The sequence below is a fragment of the Solanum tuberosum genome, unplaced genomic scaffold (assembly GCF_000226075.1).
Source record: "Solanum tuberosum cultivar DM 1-3 516 R44 unplaced genomic scaffold, SolTub_3.0 scf00047, whole genome shotgun sequence".
Taxonomy (NCBI): Eukaryota; Viridiplantae; Streptophyta; class Magnoliopsida; order Solanales; family Solanaceae; genus Solanum; species Solanum tuberosum.
Window position 1 is genome coordinate 2,131,871 of NW_006238973.1, and position 13,621 is coordinate 2,145,491.

At 35.8% G+C, this 13,621-nt stretch overlaps 2 protein-coding genes across 2 annotated transcripts; one reads left to right on the forward strand and one right to left on the reverse strand.

The window, feature by feature from the left end:
• Positions 1-1,794: 1,794 nt before the first annotated feature.
• On the forward strand, positions 1,795-6,792 carry LOC102601455 (ATPase 8, plasma membrane-type-like). Its single transcript, XM_006343627.2, has 13 exons — positions 1,795-1,895; positions 2,365-2,484; positions 2,576-2,674; positions 3,178-3,315; positions 3,423-3,737; positions 3,833-4,159; positions 4,265-4,384; positions 4,478-4,600; positions 4,678-4,782; positions 4,865-5,689; positions 5,765-5,938; positions 6,031-6,213; positions 6,309-6,792. The coding sequence occupies exons 1-13, from the start codon at positions 1,845-1,847 to the stop codon at positions 6,582-6,584; spliced, it is 2,856 nt and encodes a 951-aa protein (XP_006343689.1). The 5' UTR covers positions 1,795-1,844; the 3' UTR covers positions 6,585-6,792.
• Positions 6,793-7,453: 661 nt separating this feature from the next.
• Positions 7,454-13,188, reverse strand: LOC102590833 (uncharacterized). Its single transcript, XM_006343674.2, has 9 exons — positions 13,010-13,188; positions 12,851-12,908; positions 11,752-11,860; positions 11,403-11,547; positions 10,626-10,677; positions 10,394-10,540; positions 10,188-10,299; positions 9,149-9,275; positions 7,454-8,396 (listed from the first exon to the last, which is right to left on the reverse strand). The coding sequence occupies exons 1-9, from the start codon at positions 13,108-13,110 to the stop codon at positions 7,937-7,939; spliced, it is 1,311 nt and encodes a 436-aa protein (XP_006343736.1). The 5' UTR covers positions 13,111-13,188; the 3' UTR covers positions 7,454-7,936.
• Positions 13,189-13,621: the final 433 nt, after the last annotated feature.

Below are 13,621 nucleotides of genomic sequence, written 5' to 3' on the forward strand. Positions count from 1 at the left end.
CTTATGGATATTAAGAGTAGCAACATAATAGTTTATTAGATATGAGTCACGAATCGTGAAGAAGACAAACTCAAACTTTTATATTATAAAGAATAGATTCATAATAATTAATATCATGAGTCTTTGGGAGAAACTTGTGATGTGAAGAAAACAAGCATATCTTACTTTCACTCACAAATATAAATACATATTCAAGAACATTTTTTTTGGTTAAATCAAGATACAAAATGTATAATCTCAAAATTGTAATAAATAAGAGCATTGTGTGATTAATTCTATGAACAATTTTTCAAAAATAAAATCGGAGAAAAAGGTTATTATTATTTAATGGGAGAAGTGTTATGAGAATAATGGAGGACGAAACGAAAGACCCCTCACTGGAGTCATTGAGTTGAGCATCTAAAGCATTTAAGTACTATTAGTGCATTTATAATATTCTATCAAAAACTATTTTTAAAATTTAAAAGCAACTAAAAAAAATTATATTTCCGTACATTACCATAAAATAGTTAATTTGATGTGTGAAATATGATTATGATTTAATATTTAATTAATTTGGATGTTTTTTAACATTTTAATTTAGTATAGGAATAAAATGGTAATCCAACTTTGAAGTTTAAAGCTTCCCACTTTAAATAATATATATATATATATATGAATGATCTACAAATCAATAAATGAGAGTTGATGGAAAGACCCTAAAAATGAAGAATATTTCAATAAAAAAAAGTAAAGACTAAGAAATTATAAAGAAACTAAAGAAGCTTGCAACTTATTTGCTTGTACAATTTTAAAACAAAAAAAAAAGTAAGAGAAAGATAAACTAACCAAACAAATGTACTTGAATCTTATATCATCTGAGGTGGATTATCTAAATCATTAGTCTCCCAATCAACCTACTATAATCCTTCTAGCCTAGAACCCTTTTTGTTTTTAGACTACTAAGACAGATAGAGATGTTTCTTGCGCTCCTACCACCTCTTGACAAAGTAGGTTGATAGACAAGCGTACGCAATAGTGTGTGGTAAGACCAGAAAGAAACCTGCCCTTTGACACCAAGAGATACAAGCGGAGTGCTAGTAACCGTCCATAATAAGTGAGACTAATCTAAAAAATACGATAAATTACTTTTTATAATATATTAAAATTAATTATGTATGATGTGATCCAAGTCAATGACAATGCAAAAGTTGAACCCGACGATCTCTTCCTCCTGAAGTATGGAAAAAGGAAGAAAAAATAGTCAATCACAGGGAAGGAAATAGAAAAGGTATGAGACTGCTTTCCTTCTTCAAGTCAATATTAATGAGTAAATAGTAAGTAAGTGAGAAATGACCCACTAAGTAAGGTTTATGTAGTATGTATAACAAATCAAAATCTAAATTATAACAATTTCCTTTTCTTCTAGGTACTTCAATATCATAACCAAAAACAATAGTCTAGTAGAAGTTATTTTGTCGTGGAAGAAATTAAGTCAAACTTTTCTAACAAAAAAAACAAGGAAATTTACAAGGAAAAGGAAGCACAAAACAAAATGGCCAAGAAAATAATAACTAATTCTTTTAAAAAATAAAAATAATTATTGTAAGATGATCCATTTTTAAGGGAGAAAAGTATTTTTAAGGTTTCTCCTTTTTTATAGACATTTTCAAAGGTGACCATAGACCAATTTATCTATAAAAGGAGACCTAAAGAGGTAGATGAAAACAGGCGTTTTGTTGTATTTTAAGTTTCCAAAAAAAATAAAAAATACAACAAAACACTCTTTCTCATCTTTTCCATGTTTTGAATAAAATTAAATTTTTGCTTTTCTTGGTTCCTCTTGATAAATTATTAGCACCATCATGGCATCTAATTTATCTTTGGAAGATATCAAGAATGAGCAAATTGACCTTGTAAGTGACATCTCTTTTTTGCACCTATATTCTTACATTTTTTGAATTTTAATAAAACTAAAAGTACTCCTAGTGATAAAGGCGTTAAGTTTATGGTGTTAGTGAGTTCAGAATACACATACACATATATATAAAAAATTATTTTTTCATACATATACATTGAATTCAAGTTGAAATCCCTAGAATATATGTCTATTCTTATCTCATTTTCACCTTTATTCTTTCATTTCTTAATTTTTCCCTTTATACTAAAAGTATCCCGACATGAAGGACTAATTTCGTTTCTAGAGTTAGTGAATTCATAATAAAAATAATCATATTAATATGTATGTATTTGAATTTTCTTTTTGCAAAGACATTAACATATATAGTTTGAGTTGAATTATCAAAAATAAATTAAGTTTAGAAATTTAAGTAATATACATCGATAATATAGAAAATTTAATATGTGATTAAATGATTGTTACAGGAAAACATTCCAGTGGAGGAAGTGTTCCAGCAGCTAAAATGTAGCAAAGAGGGATTGTCGTCTGCTGAGGGCCAAAAAAGGATTGAAATTTTTGGCCCCAACAAACTTGAAGAGAAAAAAGTATTACTATTTTAAAAAATCTTCATATTTTATTTTAATAAAATCTTGAATATGTGTATTAATTATTACCTATGCTTTTAATTTATTGTAGGAGAACAAGCTTCTCAAATTCTTGGGGTTCATGTGGAATCCTCTCTCATGGGTTATGGAGTGTGCTGCTATCATGGCTATTGTGTTGGCCAATGGAGGAGTAATTACAACTTCACTTATTTTCATATTTATTTATTTTTCGATTTTCCACCTGGTGTCTGGTACTTGTACTTGAGTCTAATTACTAAACTCGAATTCGTGCTGGAAAGTTCCATATTGGGGGCAAATGCTCCCTCAGAAAGGTGAGTTCCCATATTAGGGCCTGACTAAATTTGGAAAATCGCACATGGAGGGGTAAAATGCTCCCTAAGAAATGTGACTTCCCATACAAGGGACTCGACTAAATTCGGATGTGTGTTGGGAAGTCTCAAGTTGAGGGAAAAACGCTCCCTAATAAAAGCGACTTCCCGCGCCAGAGTCGGAAAGTCCTACATTGGGGGGTAAAATGCTTTCTTTCATACCTAGGACTTGAAAACGAGCCTATGATTAAAGATGAAGGAGTACTTACCACTCTAACGCAACCCTCGATTTGTATTCTCATTTTTTACATGGCCAGATAGTGTTTGATTTAGTAATGGTGAAATCTTGAAAATAAAATTGCAGGGCAAACCACCAGATTGGCCAGATTTCGTTGGTATCACAGTATTGCTTATTATCAACTCTACCATCAGTTTTATTGAAGAAAATAGTGCAGGAAATGCTGCATCTGCCCTTATGGCTAATCTTGCTCCCAAAACTAAGGTACCCCATAATTACTTATCCAGTGGCGAATGCAGGATTTAAATTTCATCGGGCGTTTTAGTCCTCAGTGTATTTATTGATATTATATGTAATGTTATTGATTCCAGATTTTGAGAGATGGAAAATGGTCAGAAGAGGAGGCCTCAATCTTGGTTCCAGGTGATCTGATTAGCATTAAGTTGGGAGATATCGTCCCAGCTGATGCTCGTCTTCTCGAGGGTGATCCTTTAAAGGTTGATCAGGCTGCACTCACCGGTGAGTCATTGCCTGCGACAAAGTTCCCTGGTGCTGAGGTTTTCTCTGGTTCCACTGTCAAGCAAGGCGAAATCGAGGCAGTTGTCATTGCCACTGGTGTTCACACTTTCTTTGGAAAGGCTGCTCACCTTGTGGACAGCACAAACAATGTTGGCCATTTCCAGAAGGTAAAAGAAATGTGTTTGTGATATAAATTTAAAGAATCATTTGGTGTGATTGGGGATTTCTAAATTTTGGATTTGGATTGTGATGATGATCACAGGTGTTGACAGCCATCGGAAACTTCTGTATTTGCTCTATTGCAGTAGGAATGGTGATTGAGATAATAGTGATGTACCCAATTCAGCAGCGTAAATACAGAGATGGAATCGACAACTTGCTTGTGTTGCTCATCGGAGGTATCCCAATTGCCATGCCAACAGTCTTATCTGTGACCATGGCTATTGGATCTCATAGGCTTGCACAACAAGGTGCCATTACTAAGAGGATGACTGCTATTGAGGAAATGGCTGGTATGGATGTTCTTTGCAGTGACAAAACTGGTACCCTCACCCTCAACAAGCTCACTGTTGACAAAAACTTAATTGAGGTTGGTAATCAGGGCAACATTATACATTTTTATCATGATTATTATAGTTTTTTTCTGAGGAAACATGAAGGCTAAAGCGCTATCAATGCGTAACGGTGGTTGTAGGTTTTCCCTAAAGATGCGACCAAGGACACTGTTATGTTGCTTGGGGCTAGGGCTTCCAGGATCGAGAACCAAGATGCTATTGATACTTGTATCGTTAACATGTTGGGTGATCCTAAGGAGGTAATATGTTTTGTTATTAGGTGATATTAGTACATTTTTCAGTATTCCAAGAAGTTGTAAACTGACCATTTATGTTTCTTTGTCACATTGCAGGCAAGAGCAGGCATCCAAGAGGTTCACTTCTTGCCTTTCAATCCAGTTGAAAAGCGTACAGCCATTACCTATATCGATGACAAAGGAAACTGGCACAGGGCTAGCAAAGGAGCTCCCGAGCAAGTAAGATGGTGTTTCTGAGTTTCCCTTCGCTTCATGTATTCTTAGTGCTTGTCATCTCATATGTCATTTTTTGCCAGATTATTGAACTTTGTGAGCTCAAAGGAGATATCAGGAAGAAGGCCTTAGAAATCATTGACGACTATGCTAACCGTGGCCTTCGTTCTTTGGGTTTGGCAAGACAGGTAAGATAATGACTTTGCTTGGATCAATGCATCATATCATTGATCGTCGTGGATTAAGCGTGATTATGTGGTATCTATGCAGACTGTACCTGAGAAGAGCAAGGAAAGTGAAGGCTCACCTTGGGAATTTGTTGGCCTTTTGCCCCTTTTTGATCCTCCAAGGCACGACAGTGCTGAAACTATCCGCAAAGCTCTTGAACTTGGGGTTGCTGTCAAGATGATCACTGGTGACCAGCTTGCCATCGGTAAGGAAACTGCACGTAGGCTTGGCATGGGAACCAACATGTATCCTTCTTCAGCTCTTCTTGGAGAGCACAAGGATGCAGCCATTGCTTCAATTCCCGTCGATGAGCTAATTGAAAAGGCTGATGGTTTTGCTGGAGTCTTCCCAGAGCATAAATACGAGATTGTGAAGAAGCTCCAAGATAGGAAACACATCTGTGGTATGACAGGAGACGGAGTGAATGACGCACCAGCACTCAAGAAGGCAGATATTGGTATTGCTGTGGATGACGCAACAGACGCTGCTAGGAGTGCATCTGATATCGTCTTGACTGAGCCAGGTCTTAGTGTCATTGTGAGTGCTGTGTTGACAAGCAGAGCCATCTTCCAGAGGATGAAGAACTACACAATCTATGCTGTTTCCATTACAATCCGTGTTGTGATGGGATTCATGCTCATTGCCCTTATCTGGAAGTTCGACTTCTCTCCCTTCATGGTCCTTATCATTGCCATACTTAATGACGGAACCATCATGACCATCTCTAAGGACAGGGTTAAGCCATCTCCATTGCCCGACTCATGGAAACTGAATGAAATCTTTGCCACTGGTGTTGTCCTCGGAACCTACCAAGCTATCATGACTGTTGTGTTCTTCTACCTTGCAGCAGACACTGATTTCTTCACTGTAAGTATTAAGATTCTCACCCTAACATGAAACACAAAATGAAACTAAACCGAAAAAATCATCATATACGTGCAGGAAAACTTCCATGTTCGATCAATCAGAAACTCTCCAAATGAGCTTACAGCTGCACTTTACCTTCAAGTGAGTATTATCAGTCAAGCTCTCATCTTCGTGACCAGGTCACGAAGCTGGTCCTTTGTGGAATGTCCTGGACTTATGCTCGTAGGAGCTTTCTTTGCAGCCCAATTGGTGAGTCTTGGAGTATGACAACTTGAATGAATTATTCGACTCAAAAGTACTTCCATTTGAATATATAGCTAATTAAAATTCATAACTTTCAGGTTGCTACAGTGCTTGCTGTATATGCAGACTGGGAATTCGCCAGGATCAAGGGAGTTGGCTGGGGATGGGCAGCAGTCATCTGGGTCTACACTATTATTACCTACTTACCTCAAGATGTTCTTAAATTCATCATCCGTTTCGGCTTGAGTGGAAGGGCATGGGACACAATGATCCAAAACAAGGTAAAAAAACAAGCAACAAATCACCAAAACATGAAGAAAATTTCATTGAATTTTGTTCTTGACTAATTAGTATTTTTGTTTCTTGAATACCTTAGACTGCCTTCACAACCAAGAAGGACTATGGAAGGGGTGAGAGGGAAGCACAATGGGCTCTAGCTCAACGTACTCTTCATGGTCTCCAGACACCCGAAGCCAGTGGCCTATTCAATGACAAGAACTATAGGGAACTGTCTGAGATTGCTGAACAAGCTAAACGTCGTGCTGAAGTTGCAAGGCTGAGGGAGCTCCACACACTTAAGGGACATGTTGAATCAGTTGTCAAGCTAAAGGGACTAGATATTGAAACCATTCAACAACACTACACTGTCTAAACAAATTGAAACCAATTCAACTTCCTTTTTTTTCTCCATATACAAGGAAGGATATTTTTTGCTGCTGGCATGTTGTTGGATGAAGATAGTACCATTTGGCTGGAGAACAAAGGCTAGCTGTGCACAAAAAAAATAATTGTAATTACTAGTTATTATTATATCCTTATAGTTATCCTACATTTTATATATTAAATTTATTTGGCCACAATCTTTCAATTTCGTTGTGTTTTATTGTTCCTTAATTCTTTCTTTCTAGATGCCAAATCAATAAATGAGAGTTGATGGAAAGACCCCAAAAATGAAGAACGTATTTCAAGAAAAAACTGAAGTCTAAGAAAGTATAAAGAAAATAAAGAAGCTTGCAGTTTATTTGCTTGTACAATTTAAAAAGAAAGAAAAAGATCAAGTCCAAGGTGCGGCATCCTACTAAACCGGAGGGGGAGGGAATTTTTCTAAAACAAAGATAGGCGTGTCAAAAAACAATGTGAAGTAACCTCAATTTCATTATCCAAGTAGCTAGGTTGGGTGATCTGAGGGGTTTAAGGGTTCTCCTACTGCAATTACCTCCCTCTTCTATTTGAAAGGTAAAAGCCCACCAAAGAGAGATAAGTGCTTTCATGAATGGATTATTTGGGTTTGAAGCAGTTATTACGTTACAAAAGAAGGGAACAGATTATTTTTTTTAAAGAAAAAAATGAAGGCAAATGAGGCTTGAACTTAATTACACAAGGAAAGAAACCTCTGGTTGGAAAGTGATGTAGATCAAATCATTCTCTCTTATTCTGTACAAAAATCAATAAAAAACTTCTTTCTTTTCTTACATTACATAATAGTCAAAAAGTTTAACAATTGAATTTGAGTTCTGATAGTCAACCAAATGTTAATCATCTCTATAAATATGGTTTCAAGCAGAATGTTGTGGTGCTTACAGATCTTCTGTAAACCATACAAAATTATAAGCTCTCAACTCCTCTTAAAAGTAGTTAACACATGATCCTTCCAGTAAATTTTGCCATCACATTTCTTTGAAAGCTACCTTGAAGAACATACAGGTAAAACTATAGAAACATGGCCTGTTAATCAAATGTCTAGGTTCCAAAATTAGTACCTGATTTACACTAATACACAACGTCAACGTTTTGTTGTTAAAGTCGAACAAAACTATCATTTCCCTCCAGAAAGGAAGTGAACACGTCGGAGACTGCTAAACTACTTCTATACAACAACTACTAAGCCTCAATCCTAAGCAAGTAGGGATCGACTATATGAATCATCACTATCCATGTCGTTTTATCAAGAGCCCGTGCCAGTCTAATATTATTGAAAATAATAATACGATTTGGCATCCTCTTTTATTGCTTCACTCGATGCTTCCATGACGTTAATTCAGAAGGGATCAAGTCTTCATTACATGAAAGAACAGCCTGTGCCATCAGTTTTCCAAGCAAAGCATGGTAGAACAAACCCCTGGAACCAAGCCCTGTAAATAACCAGTACTTACATTCTGTTGGGCCGCCAATGAATTCATCTACACAACCCAAGAGTGGAAGTGATCCTTCTGCAGTGAGTGGCGGCATTGCCCTTAGCCCTGCACATGTTCCTTTTACGGTCCAATTCTTTATAGCTGGATATACAGCAGATGCCTTCGGTAGTAACTCTGCAAGAGCTTTGGAGGCTTCTTCTTGGGGAACGTGTCTCGAAAAATTCCTCGATTTCCATTCCCATGTTGACCCCAAATACAATGTTTGAGGTCCTTGGACAGCAAGCCATGCATCTGAAAGTATAGAGGGGCTGTTTTCTGGATAATCCTCTCTGAAGTTTATCATTCACAAATACTTCTAATTAGTTGCATGTTGGAGGCAATGGATGTTAAAATAGTTTGAACAAGAAACTATGTGCCCCGGATACTCAACACAGAAAGAAAAGAAGGAAGAGGACACATGAAAAAGGTTTTGAGAGTTTTTTTTTTTTGAACTTGGAACATGATGATAGGTTGAAAATTGATCTAGGCTTGAGCACAAGTCCCTCATGTTAGAAATCAGAATGGATAAACTCAATCTACCCAAATTCTTATAAAACTCTACAAATATTTCTCATCTAGAAAGAAGAATAAAGGGACAGAAGGCGCTGGAATAGCATCACGAAGAAAGTTTGGATCAGTTGCAGTCCATATCCTGGCAGTTTTGGCTGTGCATAAGCTATTCGGGTTAATAGTCTAAATTGTGTCCATGTTTCAAAAAACATCTGCACACGATTCCCTTGACACACCTTGGTCTATGGAGTGAAATGCAGGGTTCACGAAAATGGGAAGGTAGTTACAATTAGCCTATCACAATCATGAGAGGCTAATGTAAATCAAAGTATAATATATGACTTCATATCAAGGTATCTAAAAATAGGACATTCAGTACTTCCCATATACCTGTCACTACATTGCTAAAGAAATATATTCATGATAAGTGGGGAGACTACACAAATAAACCAATATCGACATTTTTCTCAACATGAGGATATATCAAGAAAATGGCGATATTCAATGAGCAATAACACCCCTATACATGTACCTGATGTGATCAGGGAGCTGCAAGTGAGCAATAACACCCCTACACATTCTCAAAGGAAGCCTTCCAGAGAGTTCAGGAAGAAAGGCTGCTCCAGAACCTAGACATACGATCACTGCATCATAATCACCTGAAAAGAATATGCTAATCATTAGGATTTGACAAGATCATGGAAAAACAGAACCATCTAAATTCATAAATCAATCTGCTCTAAACACTAGCACAATCTGCAAGAAAACCCCTATAATAGGTCAAAACTCCAACTCCGAGCTTGACTAGACTCTACAGAAGATAAAGGTGTTCATTGTTGGAAGTCTGTCTTAACAATATCTTTGGTGGGGCTAGAAGTGGAGTACAAAGTTAACTTTCCTTATTTGTTTAGGGAAGCAAGAAATGTGGGTGATTGTGCAACCTTCTAATTTAGCTTTCATAACCTTAGAGAAACAAAATTAATTAGTATTACCCGTGTTCTGTTGTATAAAGCAAGTTAATCATAAAGAGGCATAGTTGATTGATTGTTTTAGTTACCAAAAAACTGTTTCAAAAACATATCTACATATGAACTTCTTCTTTTTTTTTTTGAAATAGGTAGCATATCTACATATGAACTTTCACTAGGAACTGTTGTAGAAACACTTCATGAAGCACATTCTCATACTTCTCTTTCTTGAAAAAAGTTCACCAAGTTCAAATGCACCTTCTATCTTTTTGAAAGACCAGAACTGTCAAAAGTTTCTCAGGAACTGCTTTTCAGAATAACAATTAGGATCACCTTCCAGCCTGACCCAAAAGTTAAAAAATGTATCTGAAAATCCACATGAGAAGCAAGGAGATTGACCGATTTTCACCAAGTAACTAGCTGAGTTAAAATATTCATACGGGGAAGTCTCCCATTTGAACTACCAAAGGAAGCCTAACAACTTGAATGGAGAACATGGAAAGAGAATACGAGAATTGAGAACCCACTTCTTGGCTACATTCTTTCTGGTGATACAAAACTATTGTAAGGACCTGAGGAAGCTAAGGTGATTCAATAGCATACCTGCTAATTCTAGAAGATTAAGAACTGATTCCTTGTGCAAATTTAACTCTTTACATGAAATGCCCAAACTGCACTTGGATTTCACAAAAGTTTTGCATGCTAAGTAGAGAGCCTGAAAGATAATCAAAAGTAAGAAATTTTTTTAATGATACAAAGGAAAAAGACCTGTTCAGAGTTCTATAGTTACAGGATTTCTCCCTTCAAACCTCAAGATAATTCTGAGGATTAACATTCACGGCTTCAGGCATATGGAAGGCTAAGTCCAGGGGCACACACAAATCAGGTACAAGCTTCTGTGCAGCATCCTTGTGAATCGACTCAATTCTGCAGCTGGCAATGCAGTTTTGAGCATTCTACTCAAGGAAAAGAAGACAATTACCCATAATCATGAAATTACATATAAGTTTCTTGTTGCATGTAATAATTTGATGCACTCACATCATTCATCATGTGCATATTCTTCACAGAGAGCACTGGTCTCACGAGTCCGCTGTGGATCATTCAAAACCAATATGTTTAGACTGTAAAAAGATGGTTATACCTCTTCCATATAGTACAAAGAAAGTATAAGCACAACGAAGGACCAAAAGATAGGGGAGTGGGTTGACTAAAGTGTACAATGTACATGACAGTTTCCAACTTGTGGTAGTGAACATATTTAAAGAAAGAAAAGGTTCACTTGTAAGCTCAGATAAGCTGCTGCAGTTCAATCATGAGTGATGACTGCTGCAGAACATACAAGTTAACAGAAACAAGCGATTTGCTAATAGAATGATATGCTTTATCTGATGCTAAAGATAAATGGATGTCAAAACAATTTTAAGCAGGATGGAACAGTGAATATTTATTTAAACTAAACTTTTTTGTCAGTAATTTAAACTGAAAATATTAACATCAAATGGAAAAGGAATCACATTTTTACATCTAGAATTTGAATTTATTACCAATATACCCAAAATTATATACCAAATGTCTTAGCAGAACAGTTGAGGATTAGCCTCTTATCCCTTATTCCCTTTGCCCACATAAGATCCCTGTAGGTATATAAGACTTGGTGTTGTTATTAGAAAAACATATCTTTTTCTAGGTTTTCTACATTTTAGTATACTCCCTGTATTCTATTTTTGCGCAAACATCAATGAGATCTTATTATTATCAAAAAAAAAAAACGAGACGTCCTAGCAGTTTACATATTGCATGTTTTATACTACTAACCTTCTCCTGACTATAAAGTCGCCTTCTTTTAGCCCAGTTTTGGGCATAACCATGTCTAAGGACTTGGAAGATCGAGCATCTTCAGCAACATTTAGAAGCTTTAAACTTTCTTTCCAGCACTCTTCTCCCCGCCACAGAAGCTTAACTGCAAATTGTGAGTTAAATCTCAGAAAGGGATTATAACTTTACCAATGTTCAAAAAAAAAAAAAATCTCAGAAAGGGATTATATCAAAATAAATTATTTTATCTTTAAGTGAATGCTAAGAGACGAATAAAAGGAACTAATTTGAAGGAAGAACTCTGAAGTCCAATGAGTTGTCTCCTCCTGATAAAACCGTTCGCATGTACCTTTGGGGGAATAGGGATGAAGGAGTCCACCAGACATTCCAGATGCACCTCCACCAATGCCAACTTCATCGTATATGTCTATGCAAAGATTTGATTCCTCTGAACTTTGCTATAAAACATAAAAAAGATGCAGCTGTAATTAGCTGCCTATGCTAATTGAACGGAAAAGGAAAAAAGAAGCTGCCATATGTAACTTAGCATTAAGACTCACAGATAAAACTAATCTGTCAACGGAACTAAGTTATTTATGCTAATGGTATAAAGAATTTCTAGACTTGGATAAAACGAATTTGTAAAAAGAAGGATCGGGCCCATTTGGACATAATTTATTTTTTTGCCTCTTCTCAAAAAAGAAAATTCCACAAAACCTGTTTGGTTAAACATTGTTTCAGTTTTTACTCCAAACTTGAAAATGTGGTCCAGAGAAATTTTCCCATGGACAACAACAGCATACTTACCACAAGTAGCGTCTGGGGAGGGCAGGATGTATGCAGACCCTACCCTACCTTTGTGGGATAGAAAGGTTGTTTCCGATAGCGGAGAACTCAATTTCCCCCCAGAAAACTTCAATATTTTTTCAAGTGAAATACATGTTTAAACACAACTTCAACTTCAAAATACCCATTTTCAACTTAACTTAAAATACAATATTTTACCAATATCACTGAAGTCATGTCCAAATGACTACTAAATATATATACACCAGATATTTTTTACAAATTAATTACCCCATTTCTCAGGTTACCAATCCACTTCTTATAAACAATTACATGTAATTACCTAACATAACCTAATAGGATTGGTTTCATTAAGAGCGTTCAAAATATAAAGTAAACACACGAAAAACCCAAAGGGGTCAACATTACTAAATATACATTAAAAAACATAATCTAAACATGTATAAACAATGTAATTTCAGTGGGGTTCGGATAACCCCTTGGCGCTACCTGGCTCCGCCACTGCCTAACACTATAACTTAAAAGCCTTTTCACCTTTGGATTAACGAAAAAGTTATTAACTTTTTGCCTCCTAAGAAAGTGCAAGTAGAACTCCATAGGCAATAACTATATGTAAAGACAAAGTGGGGAATTGGGGATACTTGCAACAAATGCCAAGCCACAGACAATCCAGCAAATCCAGCACCAAGAACAGCATATCTGAATATAAAATCCAATTCCAAACAAAACTCAAGTCAGGAAAAAAAGAAAAAAAAATCAAAATTCAATGTATATATTTCTACATTGGCTTATTTACTAACCTGAGGGGCTTTTGTGAAACAGCAGAAAAACAGTGTAAAAGGCCACGACTTTGTGATAATTTTGTAGAAAATAGAAATGGGTTTTGGATTATAAGCGCCATTGAAGAACCTGTAGAGGTATTGGTAATGGTGTCTGGTTTTGCAAGTCGCTAAGGTTTAAGCAAAACCCGTTAACCCGAAATTCGGGTTATATGGAAACGGATAATTCATTTGAGCTTTCTAACGATTTAATTGTTACGTTGGACATTTGGTAGTTGCCAGTTGGACAAACGTAGATAGTTGCGGAATAAAATTTTAATTACGTTGTATTACTTATTTAATTACTCCTTAATTTTAAAATAAGGATTAATAATTAGTAATAAAATAATTATGGAATTAGTCATTTTGAGAATAAAACAATGAAAACGAGAAAAATATCGATGAGGTCCTTTGTAATTATTTTATTTTTTATAAACAAACAACTTATTCTTTGAAATTATACATGCATGTTATTTTAATACAATAAACTAAACAACAAAAAAACAATACCATGATAATTAATTCCAAATATGCTAATCACTAGATAAATTCAACATAACTTGTCTTCAAATCAAAGGATCCCTAGCGCATTCA